The sequence below is a fragment of the Aulonocara stuartgranti genome, assembly GCF_965226115.1.
Source record: "Aulonocara stuartgranti genome assembly, chromosome: 7".
Taxonomy (NCBI): Eukaryota; Metazoa; Chordata; class Actinopteri; order Cichliformes; family Cichlidae; genus Aulonocara; species Aulonocara stuartgranti.
The window spans coordinates 24184849-24198335 of record NC_138945.1 but is presented as its reverse complement, the minus strand read 5'-3'; the positions used below and the strand labels follow the sequence as shown (position 1 = coordinate 24198335).

Below are 13487 nucleotides of genomic sequence, written 5' to 3'. Positions count from 1 at the left end.
TGGGAAAGTGGTGACACATCCAAATGTTTTAAGTACAATTGTCTGCACTAACGATCTTGGAATAAGCAGTTTTTTAGAAATGGCTCCTTCCTAACTTGCATAAATCTCCAGTTTTTCATCTTAGATCTTCACTGAGTTCCTTGGGATTTCTCATTGTTCTGATTATTGGTCAGTCCAGTGAGAGCTATCAAACAAATCATTTTTATGCTGGCAAAGAGAAACTCACTCATGAAAATCATGATCACTAATGAGAATTTAATAAGCCCTGGCCTTGTCCATTTAAAAGACTTAGAACCTTGTGCACTTGTGCAGCCTATTCTTGTATTGTAAAGTGATTAAAGATATGTGCTGTCATTCCACCCTGGAAAAGGAACAACTTGAAGATATCATTTAACACCCCAAATTATCATGACACTCATGCCCATGACGACAGTGTGTAGACGTCTGACCAAAATTCAACCGTATGCATAAGAATATATAGGATATATTTACATATACATATTTGATAGTATATAATTAAATCCAACTGCCTAAAATTGAGAAATATATTGCTGTCCATGCTCTAATGTACATAATTCTTACAATACATTAAAAGGGACATTGCAATTTAGTAAACAACATTATGATAGCATACTGTGTCATTAAAGCAATTGCACATAATAAGGAAGCTGCACTTAATGTTGGGTTGTGAGCAGAGTCAGTGCTGAGAGCTCATCTCCTTTCAATTATCATGTAATTTATGTAATTCAAAACACAAACTGTGAATTCCTGATGAAAAATATACTCACTTTTTAAATTAGACTAATATAAATAATAATAATATAAGTCTGGAGGAAAAAAAACACAACAATCTCTCTGTGTATGAGCTTTTTTGTGAACTGTAATCTAATTGGGCAAAATGTCCACTGGGAAAACAATGACTCAAGCTGGTTCAGGGCAGTTCTGTCCATGATCATGCCCATCATGCACAAAAAAGAGAGAGAGAGAGAGAAAGTAAAAGAAACGTAGCAACATAATAAGGAACCCTAAAAGGAAGCCTTATATGCATACTAGAGTGCACAATACAGAATCAGTTGGCTTGTTTCTGCCATCTTGTAATCTAATCAAAAATATCTAGAATCCCTGGATATATGCATAATTGCTTTCTTACTTATGTGCACTGGAGTGTGCTTCCATTTGTTTTAGCCGTAATAGGCAATTCCTGAACTTTCACACTCAACTCCCGTTAAAATTGAGAAACTACTCCCCTTATTTAAACTGATAAAGTTATCAGCCAACTTTCTCGGCACTTGTGAAAACTTAAAACATTATGACTTCAGGGAGCTAAATTATCTTTCAATATTAAAAAAATATATATTTGACAGTCATTTTACAAGGAAGCTTTCAAAGACTAAGCAAAGATAGAGTGCTGTGAAAAAGTATTTGCCCTTGATTTCTTAGTTTTTCACATACTAGTCACACTCAAATGTTTCAGATCATCAGACTATTTTTATTATTAGACAAAGATAACCTGGGGAAACACAATCTAAAGAAACCAAAGAGCCGCTAGGAAACAAAGTCGTGACATCTATCAGTCTAGAAAGCGTTGCAAAGCCATTTCTAAGGCTTTGGGACTTCCCGAACCACCTAATCAAAGCCATAATCAAAAAAATGGAAAAAACAAGTTGTGAACTTTTCTAGGAGTGGCCAGCCTACCAAAATGACTCCAGGACAGCTCATCCAGGAGGTCACAGAAGAACCCAGAATAACATCTAGGCCTCGCTCACATTGGCTAAGTTCAGAGTTAACGATTCAGCAATAAGAAAGAGACTGAGGAAAAGTGGGATCCATGGAAGAGTTTCAAGGAGAAACCACTGCTGACCAAAAAGATCACAAAGGTTTGTCCCAAATTTTCCAAAAAACATCTTGATGATCCCCAAGACTGATTTGAAAATATTAAAAATAATATACAGTGATGGTCTAGGGCTGTGTTGGTGCTTCAGGATCTGGATAATATGCTATAATTGATGGACCCATGAATTTTTCTCTCTACCAGGAAATCCTGAAGGAGAATCACCAGCCATCAGTTCAAGAGCTTACTAAAGTTATTTTAGTCTAATGTTAATTAGACTAAATGTATTCTTAACTATTTTTTCTATGATATTCTGAATCTTGAAAGTGTGAGAAATATGCAGCAAATAAATAAATCAGAAAATGAGGAAGGGGGCAAAAAGCTTTTTTACAGCACTGTATATTTATTACTGCCCCATCTTCGGGGCACTGAAGTGGATGGGATAATGCTGAGTTCCCCAGAATTAAGTATGCATCAGATCAGCTCCACTGGCTGAAACATCATGCAGGTAATACTGGTTCCTCTGTGTTGTTAAAAACTGTATCTACCTTATTCACAATGTGTTAAGTAAGAATTTCTTGAAATGGCCCATTAGCAAAACTCTGAGCAGAGCGACACTGTAATGGCACTGTACGAGTCTCAGACAGTTAATTACTTAAAACAAATCGGTGAAACGTGGTTTAGCATCTCTGAGCCCTGAGCTGTGCTACTGCTCTGGTACAAAATGTGGATATTTCCATAATTTAATCTTGTTTATTTCAGGCAGAAGTTAAATTTCCTCTCCAATTTAACAAAACTGGTTTCATTAAGCAGAGTGGATTAATTATTGAACATCTTGGTCTGAGAAATAACTGGAGGAACTTTTTGACTGTAAACACATTTTCAGCTGACTTTAAACTTCACATTTATTTCAGTATGTGTCTGCAGAAATTTGATTAGCGGCTCTGCTCATTGTAATAAATGGCTAATGTACATCCTTGAGTCTTCAAGACCCTCTGAGTGAAGAGTTAAAATTATACAGGCAATAATGAAAGCGCCCAATCAAAACAGTAGAGTACAATTAAAATCTTTTATAATGAAGAAAATCATTCAACTGCATCATCAGTGAACCATCCTCAACAAGTCCTCCGACTAATCGAAATCAATTTTCCCCGTGATCACTCAACGGCACATGCACAATATACTGAGATAAAACAAAATAAACTGTTAAATCTCCCCAAGCTTTCCTCTTTCTGAGGCTGCGGCATTAAACTGAACAAGAGGCGAGAACTAAAACCCACTGCATTAAATCAGGCTGCAGTGAGCAGCTAACTGAATGTGTGGAGAGGGCGAAAGAGAGCCTGATTCGCTTTCAAACACCTCACCTCACAAGAGCCCCTCATATCCATGTGCAAAATGTGTCAGTGGGGAGTGGAGATGAAAGGGTCACCCAGGAGAAACTGGCAGCGAGGGGATGATCCTAGCCTGAACACCTCTGGGGGAGGCTGATTGGATATTGTTAGGCAGCATTAAATGAAGGCCTGGCCAAAAGACAGAAGGGGTACTACTGTCCTCTACAGAAGGCTTGATTAAGGATTTGCAGGATGTTAATAGGCTGGACAGTGGCCTGTGTGCTGTCTCTGTCTGATTCAAGCTCCAGGGAAGGCCAGGCCCCTGTGAGTCAAAGCTCATTTAAATAACTCACTGCACCATCACTAAGTATGCTCGCAGAGCCAAATAGGTCAAGATGATGATTCTGAATCCGACTGAGATTTAAAGGGGGAAAAAACGAGTTATAGTATATAGATGTTAGGTGCAGTGGTGCAGGGACAGAATGACATGATTAGAATCTTGTTCCCATCAACTCTCAGAATCGAGGCCAGCAGCAGCAGCACTCAGGGTTTTATTTTGGGAGGAAGAGGCTGATCTAATGCTGACTAAGTTCAGATTTTGGTGACCAGCTCAAGGGCATGACAGACACAAGCCATGATTCAATCTGGTCTCAGGTCTATTTCAAAAAAAGAACAACAGGCATTCTTGATTGCATTTACATGTGAGGGTCAAAGTCATTTAGGAGTGATCAAACTGAGGTATAAATTTGCTTAAACAGACAGCTTGTCTTTATCCGAACGGAGGATTGAAACAGTAATGCTGCCACGGGATAATAAAACATGACATCAGCCTGCTGATGTCAGAAGACATTAGTCACAACTTTGTCACAACTCATCTGCCCTCTACTATCTGTTGAATCAGTGATGCTTAAGCGCAAATGTGCAGAATAATTGCACTGAAATGGCAGACGCTTTAATAAACTCCTCTTATTTGTGGCCAGTTTCCTGCAGAAGGGCCATTATGCAATGCATCATGTTTAAGCTTGATGTAGCCACGCTTCTCTGTTTGAAAGAAATACTGATTCAAAATGACAATCCAGAGTGAAAAAAATGGGGAGAGGAAATTCTTCCTCAACATTTCCATCAGAAGCCAGATTTCACTCCTGATCACAGGCTGATCCTCAAATAGTTAAATGCTGCATGGTCAGATTTAATGTCTCACTGATACAGTACATCATGGCAATGCACTTAGCAGTGTGCAGCATCACTCCCCCCCCCCCCCCCCCCCGCCACCCCCCACACCCCTCAAGAGGAACAACCTTTCCTCTTAATGCAATCAGATATGATCCTCCTCATGATATTGCCTACAACAACAACAAAAAAGCATGCATGTTCACACGAGCACACTCACAAACATGCGCACACTTGATGAAGACCTTAGCGTCATGTCCCCATGCACGCAAGGAGACCGCACCGACCAGCAGCGAGAGGTAAGGAGGTGAAGCTACTGATGCCTCTTTCATTCATCATGACAGAGGCAGAATGCAAAGCTGTGGATTGCTACAGTTTTCTCTCTGCAGGAAGAAAAAAAACTGATGGGCAAAAAAAAAAAAGAGGGAGGGTACAGAGCAAATAGAGCCATTCCACCACACACACTTACCTCTTTCACTTCAGCAGGCATTGCCAAACCTTTTCTGCTTCCCCACAAATGATGAACAAGATGCGTCCCCCAGTGAGACTTCTGTTTCTCTGCCTCTGCTGAATATTGCCTTGACTCTCTTTCAGCATCTGAGGCAGTTCAGACATGAGCAGCCATCCTTCCTCCCTGCTTGCACTAACACACGTCCGCGCACTCTCTCTCTCCCTCTCTCCCTCCCGCTCTCCCTCTCTCTGCCTCTATTACTCTTTCTCTCACAAACACACACTAGACGCACCATGCACACATTTGCTCAACACAGACGTTCCCTCGCATGCGCTCTCTCTCTCACACACACACACACAAATGCACGCACACATGCTCTGAGCGAGAATGAACGCGGGGCTCTCTCTCATTACTGCACTCCTCCTCTGATCTGTACTGCAGTTAATGTGTGTGCTATTAGCGAGGTGCTGAATCAACTGTGTGATGCCGAGCTTAGGTAAGTGCAGAGCCCCGCAATCCCTGTGCTCTCCCCAATATTTTCTGCCAGCTCTGGTCCAAGGAAACACGTGTACACACATGCACTCACACTTACAAGTGTGTATTATGCACACACATGCAGCTACACACCATTCCCTGTGGGCTCACAAGCTGATGCAGCTGGAGCAGAGCAGCCCGCACTAGTTCAGTACTATGTCACCCATGTGCAGCATAACAAGGAACAAGGGGGATTTGAGCAGTGGAGGGATGGTAGCATGGCTAAACACTGCATGCAGCACTGGACAGAGGAACAGGCTCCGTGATTAGTGAACTAAAAGATTAGCTCAGAAAAGTGAAACAAACAAATCAAGCCCCTTTTCACAGCCTATCACTGTCTGCCAGCAAAGCCACCCCATTCTTTACCTGCTCAATTCATTATCATTTAGTTTATATGCCCCCCCCCCTCCCCCCCACAAAAAAAAAGAAAAAGCACACTAAAACAGCAGGTGAGGTAAATGCTGCACCTTTTTTAGGTGTCATCGCCATAAAATTTTGAGTTACTCATTGCAGATGTCCTTTGTGAATATCACAGCTGATCTGAGGCATAATCCACCACTCGACTAGATCATGATAAAGTCCTCTGTCTTACTTACTTTCTCAGATGAAAAAAAAAAAAGCAGTCCAGGACATCTTCCAATTTTCCACCAGACCACTTGTACTGAGACAGCAGTAATTCACATAAAAAATGATTTGCTATCATCCACAGACCAGTGCTCTCCAGCTGTCTGTCTTATTGATTTAAGAGAACCCCTCGCTATCATTGATCTTTCATATTGCATAGTCTTTCACAGTCTACAGCTTGTCCTTCTCTAATCTAACACATCTGCATCTTTGAAGTGTGTTTCTTTTAACAGTAAGGCAATCATCCTTGCCTCGTTGTCATTTCACGTAATCCTTTGTTAGTGAAAAACCTGTCGTGTGCAATTTCATTTAAAATATACACATCAGTGGAGTATCTACTGAAATCACTCATGTGGCTCTTCCAGAGGAGCCTTCGTTTTTATGTCTCAGAGATCAACAGATTATGCTTAATACAACATTTTCATGAAATTTAAAAAAAAAAAAAAGCAAAAGAAAATCAAAGCAACATCCATATATATATATATATATATATATACATACATACACGTACATACATATATCCCTCTCATTTTTGTAAATATTTTGTTATATCTTTTAATGGGACAATATTGAATATATGACACTTTGATACAATGTAAAGCAGTCAGTGTGCAGCTTGTTTAACAGTGTAAATTTGGTGTCCCCTCTAAATAACTCAACACACAGCCATTACTGCCTAAACCGCTGTCAACAAAAGTGAGTACACCCCTTAGTGAAAATGCCCAAATTGTGCCCAATTAGCCATTTTCCCTCCTTCGTGTCATGTGACAAGTTAGTTTTACAAGGTCTCAGGTGTAAATGGGGAACAGGTGTGTTGAATTTGGTGTTATTGCTCTCACACACTCTCATACTGGTCTCTGGAAGTCTAACATGGCACATCATGGCAAAGAATTCTCCGAGGATATGAAAAAAACAGAATTGTTACTCTACATAAAGATGGCCTAGGCTATAAGAAGTTTGCCAACACCCTGAAACTGAGCTGCAGCACGGTGGTCGAGACCATACAGCAGTTTAACAGGACAGGTTCCACTCAGAATAAACCTCGCCATGATCGACCAAAGAAGTTGAGTGCACGTGCTCAGTGTCATATCCAGAGGTTGTGTTTTGAAAATAGATGTATGAGTGCTGCCAGCATTGCTGCAGAGGTTGAAGATGTGGAGGGTCAGCCTGTCAGTGCTCAGACCGTACGCCACTCACTGCATCACATGGCTGTCCTCCAAGAAGGAAGCCTCTTCTAAAGATAATGCATAAGAAAGCCTGCAAACAGTTTGCTGAAGACAAGCAGACTAAGGACATGGATTACCTGTGGTCTGATGAGACCAAGACAAACCTATTTGGTTCAGATGGGTCAGGGGTGTGTGGCAGCAACCAGGTGAGGAGTACAAAGACAAGTGTGTCTTGCCTACAGTCAAGCACGGTGGTAGGATGTTATTGTTTGGGCTGCATGAGTGCTGCTGGCACTGGGGAGCTACAGTAAATTGAGGGAATGGATTTGTGGATGGCAACATGTACTGTGACATATTGAAGCAGAGCATGATCCCCTCGCTTCAGAAACCTGGCCACAGGACAGTATTCCAACATGATAACGACCCGAAACACGCCTCCATAAAGACCAGTGTCTTGCTAAATAAACTGAGGGTAAAGGTACTTGACTGCCCAAGCATGTCTCCAGACTTAAACCCTATTGAGCATCTGTGGGGCATCCTCAAATGGAAAGTGGGGGAGCGCAAGGTCTCTAACATCCACCAGCTCCATGATGTCATCAGGGAGGAGTGGAAGAGGATTCCAGTGGCACCCTGTGAAACTCTAGTGAACTCCATGCCCTTGTTGCCAATTTTTTTCCCCCTAAAATAATCTTCACTATCACTATCCACTGTAGATATGAAAACTATTACAGCTGTTGAGTCTGGATAGGAGTGCAAAGAGGCAGACTGATATAAACGTACAAGTCAATCAATGTGGATTTTGCAAAATCCATGAACAAAACTAATGAAGTCCTACACACAGTTTAATAAAGTAAAGAACATAAAACCAAGTAAGCAAACAGAATGGTAACCATATGACAAGACAAATTCTCGGGGGAAGGACTATTTATACACATGAGATAATCAAGGAATTGAAATACTAAGGAATGAATGAGAATCAGAATCAAAATATTAAACAAAACTAAGAACCAAATAGTAAACAAAAATTCAAGCCATAAAAACACAAGATCCTGGTACCACGTCAGGGATCATGACAAAGAAAAGTATGGTGCAGGGTTTCAGAGAGGGTTTGGTCACAAATCCAAACATGATTATTAGTCAGTTAGCAGATGGCGCAAAACTTTGTGAATGGGACGGAGATGGATTTTTTTAAAAGCTCACAAACCTAGAGAGTGCTCTTTAAACCAAACACCTATTAAATCTTAATCTTACATCTTGACCAAACCTTGTCTCAATTTGTTCCAGTTTGTTTAAAAAAAAACATGAATATATGCAGGCCTATTTCAAGTTATAAGTGACCAGATTTAATATTTGATACTGACAGATGAATTTGAGTTAGTGTGAGAGAATGACGCTGCTGAGCTCTTTAAATGTGAATTATGATGGATGAGGCCTTTTAATGTTTAAAATGAATTTGATGACATTTATTGACATTTACAAGGTTGTGAATTTTGGGAAATTACTTTGACTTTACTACACTTAAGGGTACAGAATGCCAGCTGTATTAATCTGTGAGCCAAGACTAATCTGTCTTTTTCTGTGGGCTTCTTTCCATATTTCAGATCTTAAACTTGCAACAGATTGCACATAAGCATTAAATAAGTCTAAACCACAAATTTCACTCAAGGAGTTTTTTCTGTATTTTGTCTACAGGCTGAATAGAGAAATTGCTTCACTGCTGAATGACAGTAAGAGCTGCTGTGGCACAAAGAGTCTGTACCCACCTGATATACACACATCTTTTCAGTGTGACAGCATGTGTTGCCTGCAGGCTCCTTCATTTTTACTGAACTGCTTTTAACTTCCAGCCGTTAACTTCAGCCTGAATTAACCCTCCTACAGTGAACTCATTACTCAGTCCGTCCACTTAAGTGGCCTTTCTGGATTCAAACCCCAAGTGACCATTTACCCTCTCTCACCCATTTGAGCCTCAGCACACCAACTACCATAGACATTTTCAGTGTTTGGAGACCTTCCTCCGCTGGGTTTGCCACATGTTTAATCATCAGGTGTCATTCATCTACCATGACATTCATTTGAAAATAAGCACCAAATAAATATCCAGTACTACAGCAAAACATAATGACAGTAGCAGCAAAAGAAAAAAAAAAGAGGATGAGGATGTAATAAATAAGCCACATCAGCTAAATAAATTAGTTTTCTCTGCTTTGACCCAGACAGCAAAGTCCAGCTCAAACATGTGCAGACGTCAATACTTCAGCAGCTGTTGATAAAACAGCACGTGGGGGTGTGAAATGGTGTTGCTGAAAGATTTCATGTGTAGGAAATAAATCACCTACTTAAGAATAACATCAAAATAAAAGTATTTCCTGTAGTCCAGGTACACTGAAAAGGGACATGAATTTATTGATTCTAAAAGAAATATTACCAAATTCCTCGATAACATCAGCAAAGTCTTGATGCTGCTCTGCATTTTTATTTGTTTAATCAATTAGTGAACAGATCATAAACGCTGTAGAGTGCCATTAAATATTAGAGAGTGCGGGGGTGTGGGGACATTAACATTCAGGAATTTTCCATGATGTTGCTGCTGTAATCACTGCAAAATGCGTGCAACACACCTAAGACTGCTTGCAGATTTTTGAAGAAAATACTTTCAATTTGTCAGTTTTTAAAGAAATTTTATATTAATATTATGTTTTTTCTTGGGTACTTTTATTCAAGACTTTTATTTGTGACAAGAAAAAAAGAAATCAAGGTCTGATCAACAGGGGAACAGGTGCATGAAGATGGGGTGTGACACCATCAAAGGAGACTGTACTGTCAAAAATGACATCAAGACTTACAATTTGCTTGAAAACAGCTGGTAGAGAGAGGAGAGCAGCATTTGGCTTTAAATGGATATAAACCTGGGTGTCATCAGCATAGCAGAGCTGCCCCTAATTAGTGCCTCACTCTGGCCAGCTTGGACTGATCATTTTTTGCTTAAATAAACATTTTTCATTTAATCAGAGAGGACGTGAACCAGTTAAGCACAACCTGAATCAACAGCTTACTAGTGTTGTTTCCATTCCTGTTACTTATTTGGTATTATTTTTGAAAAGCATTAATAATATACAATCCTGCATCTCATGATTTGAGTGATGATTCATTGTTTTACTTATTATTCAATAGATATACAGTACCGTCAAGGGTTTTAAACACACCCATCAATGGGTGGGTTTGTTTTGTGTTGTGTGGTAAAACCACCGCCTGGATTTAACTAAGTAACTGAAAGTATACCACTGAATAATGACTGGAGTTATTAATATACATTGCTGACAACAGATTATTTAATTATGTTTGAATGCATACCTGGTGGGTTGAAAAAGATTTTACTCGATTTCAGGAGGGCCACATTATTAGCCTGCATCAAGTAAATGGAAAATCGAAGGAGGGTGCTGAACTAAATATTGGATTAAGAGCTTATCAGTGCATTATTAAAACTTGGAAGAATCATTTTGAACTGGCAGATTCAAAGAAGAGATGTGCTCTGGAAAAAAATCTTGAAATTGTAAAAAGTCAACTGTAAAAATCACAGCGAAGTCACAGCCAAGCGAAGAGACTCAGAGGATTGGAAATTTGAGAATATCTGGGATGTGCTGGAGAAGACTTTACACAGCGGCCCAATTCTCCAATCGCGATGGCAGATCTTGGTGAAACAAGCTTGTGACATTGCATCAGCTAATTGAAACGATGCCACAGCGAATGTGTGCCACCATGAAAGCTAAAGTCTGTCTAATGAAATATTCAAGTGTACAACTTTTATTGACAGGTCAGTGTATTTATATTAGATATTATGCAAATAAAAAGTCAAAAAAGGAGGGAAAAGTAGGTTATTGTGCCATGCTAAAATAAAATTATAAGTATAATCCCCCATTTTCCATAGACTTCCATAAACATTGCATATGCCTTACACAAGTATATATTTATTAGGGGTGCAACGATACACAAAATTCACGGTTCGGTTCGGTTCGATACTTTGGTGTCACGGTTCGATATTTTTTCGATACAAAAAAATGTTCATGCATTTTTTATTTGTCATTTATTAAAATTATAAATATATATTTTAACTCAAAAGTACAGTTTTTAAATTTAACCCTAACCCTTGTGCGTGTTTTTTATTTTGACAGCGAATGCGCACCTGCGGACCACTTATGTGCAGCCCTGGTTATATAGTTCGTCATATTGCAGCCACAGAAATTCTTTTGTCCATGAAACCATAAAGCTGCACTTTCTTTTTGCCTTATAGTCTGATTTGTCATAACTTCTCCGTTTTGTGGTAAGCTTTTCTTTGGCTGTCACTTCTTCACCCTGACCTGTCTTATTTGGCTCAGCAGAACTGAAATGCTTTTACACGCTCACTCACATAAGCTCAGCTGCGGGAGATTTCACTTGTCATGTTTGCATAGTAAGCTAACGATTAATAAGACGATGTCAGAGGAATTGGTGCACAAATTATCATCACTCACAGATCAGTGCTGTCGCTCTCTATACACAGTTCGCACGATTGCAAAGTGAAAGCAAAAAAACAAGCGCAAATTCAAACGCGATTTCAATATGTCACATATTGACAGTGGCTCACCGATGCCAATGACATAATTACCCAGCTACATTTCTGAAAGAATGCAAAAGCATTGACCTTTATTTTTCCTACAATAGCCCGACGGGCAGGGAAGAGATAGATTTTGGTAGCCCGACTGAAAAAAATCGCTAGCTCCTGGACGTCGGGCTAGCGATATTGCGAGCCCTGTATCTGATTGAGGAATCACTCATCTTTGGAAAAGAGAGTTTATTACAGAGAAATGGCTCTTTCCAAAATAAAAGCTATACTATCCACTTCTTCTGGGCTATATTCTCAGCAGCATAAGGAGAATCATGTGCTAACAGCTGTCTAAATGACTCGGCTAAAGTTAGTAGCATGCTTGTTGTTTTTGTCTTTGCACTAGGATGATGTCGGTGTAAATGTGCAGTCATATTCGTTGTGTTCCCACTAGTGCTTTCAGGTTAATCTCGTTGAAATGACCTTAACGCCACAACACGGCAAATCTCCGTTAACGAGCTACCGCCGATCGCTCCGTGCATGGGGCTAGACGGCCAACACTTAACGAGCTAACTGCGCTAACACACTAGTTCACACCAATGTAATTGAGCATTGCATGGCACATCCAACATACTGTTTTACTTTAGTCCATGACTCGCTTACCTTCAGGGTCATACGTCACATGAAAACCAAAATAATTCCAAACGCCAGATCTGAATGAGGTTCAATTTGCCTGTTACAAGGAGAGCTTAACTTCTGTCTCGCTAGCTTGCCCTGCGCTCTTCCTTCTGACTATGCTGTCTGTGTTGAGCGCTCAGTGAATCTGCATTCGACTACTCCGCCTAGGCTGCACTGTCGAGCCTAGGCGGAGTAGTCGAATGCAGATTCACTGAGCGCTCAACACAGACAGCATCGTCAGAAGGAAAATTGATAAAATAAATTACAAATGTTGTATTGCTCGATACATATGCGTACCGAACCGAAAGCACTGTATCGAACGGTTCAATATCGATACGAATATCGTTGCACCCCTAATATTTATATACATAAAAATTGAATACTGTGTTAGTCCATGGACTAGATATAAATTTTCACTGTCCTCCCTCGCCACATTTATTCATGTGTCTTTGGTACTTTGCAAACGCTTTTTGCATTTTTTCCCATGTTTTATGTTTATACTTCTTTATTCAGTGACCCTGATTAATGCAATAACAGCCGCATTATTTTAACGTTCATCAACCTGTCTCGCAGTATCCCCTCAGGGTCTGTGGATCATGGTGGAAAACTGCACCATGCATCTAGACAAGAATTCAGCTATCAGTGTGGTTTTGTATTCAGTGACTCTACTTTAGTTTCCAAGGGATACACTGCTCTTAAACCTGAAGCACATCTCAGATCATAATAGCAAGACTACAGTACATTTATGAGAGTTTAAATAATCCATCATTTTGCTGTGTTGTTTAGAAATACGAGAACTGACTTTCTGAGATAAATAGGAGATTTCTCTCTTCTTTGTTTCCATGGTCTCCAATATTTCTTTATTCAATGAGTGCAATTGGGAACAGAATGTAAAACTGGACTCTATCGTTGCTAAAAATACAACAGCCAGCACTATATGCAGAAATTTGTATCCAGTTTGCGCATCTATCAGACAAAGACAAATCACTGAAAACTGGGGCAATCTGTGTTTATAGGTAAATGCGTTATTTTACATACTCGGGTCAGATAAATAGATGTTTCTACTGAGCTGCATTGTTTTATAACACTACCACTGCACTATGACAAATCAGAAACCTTT

At 39.9% G+C, this 13487-nt stretch overlaps 1 protein-coding gene across 3 annotated transcripts in view; it reads right to left on the bottom strand.

Annotated features, from left to right (window-relative positions):
* The window catches only part of arvcfa (ARVCF delta catenin family member a), a 29755-nt gene extending 16963 nt beyond the window's left edge, over positions 1-12792 (bottom strand). For 2 of the 3 annotated variants that reach the window (XM_082538756.1, XM_082538758.1), the window contains exon 1: positions 4802-5051. In XM_082538756.1, coding sequence (XP_082394882.1) covers positions 4802-4822 — 21 coding nt within the window. In that variant the 5' untranslated portion in view covers positions 4823-5051. Of the gene's footprint in view, positions 1-4801; positions 5052-12352 lie in introns of those variants that run through there. The other variant, XM_082538757.1, reaches the window with a different exon arrangement.
* Between the last annotated feature and the right edge of the window lie 695 nt (positions 12793-13487).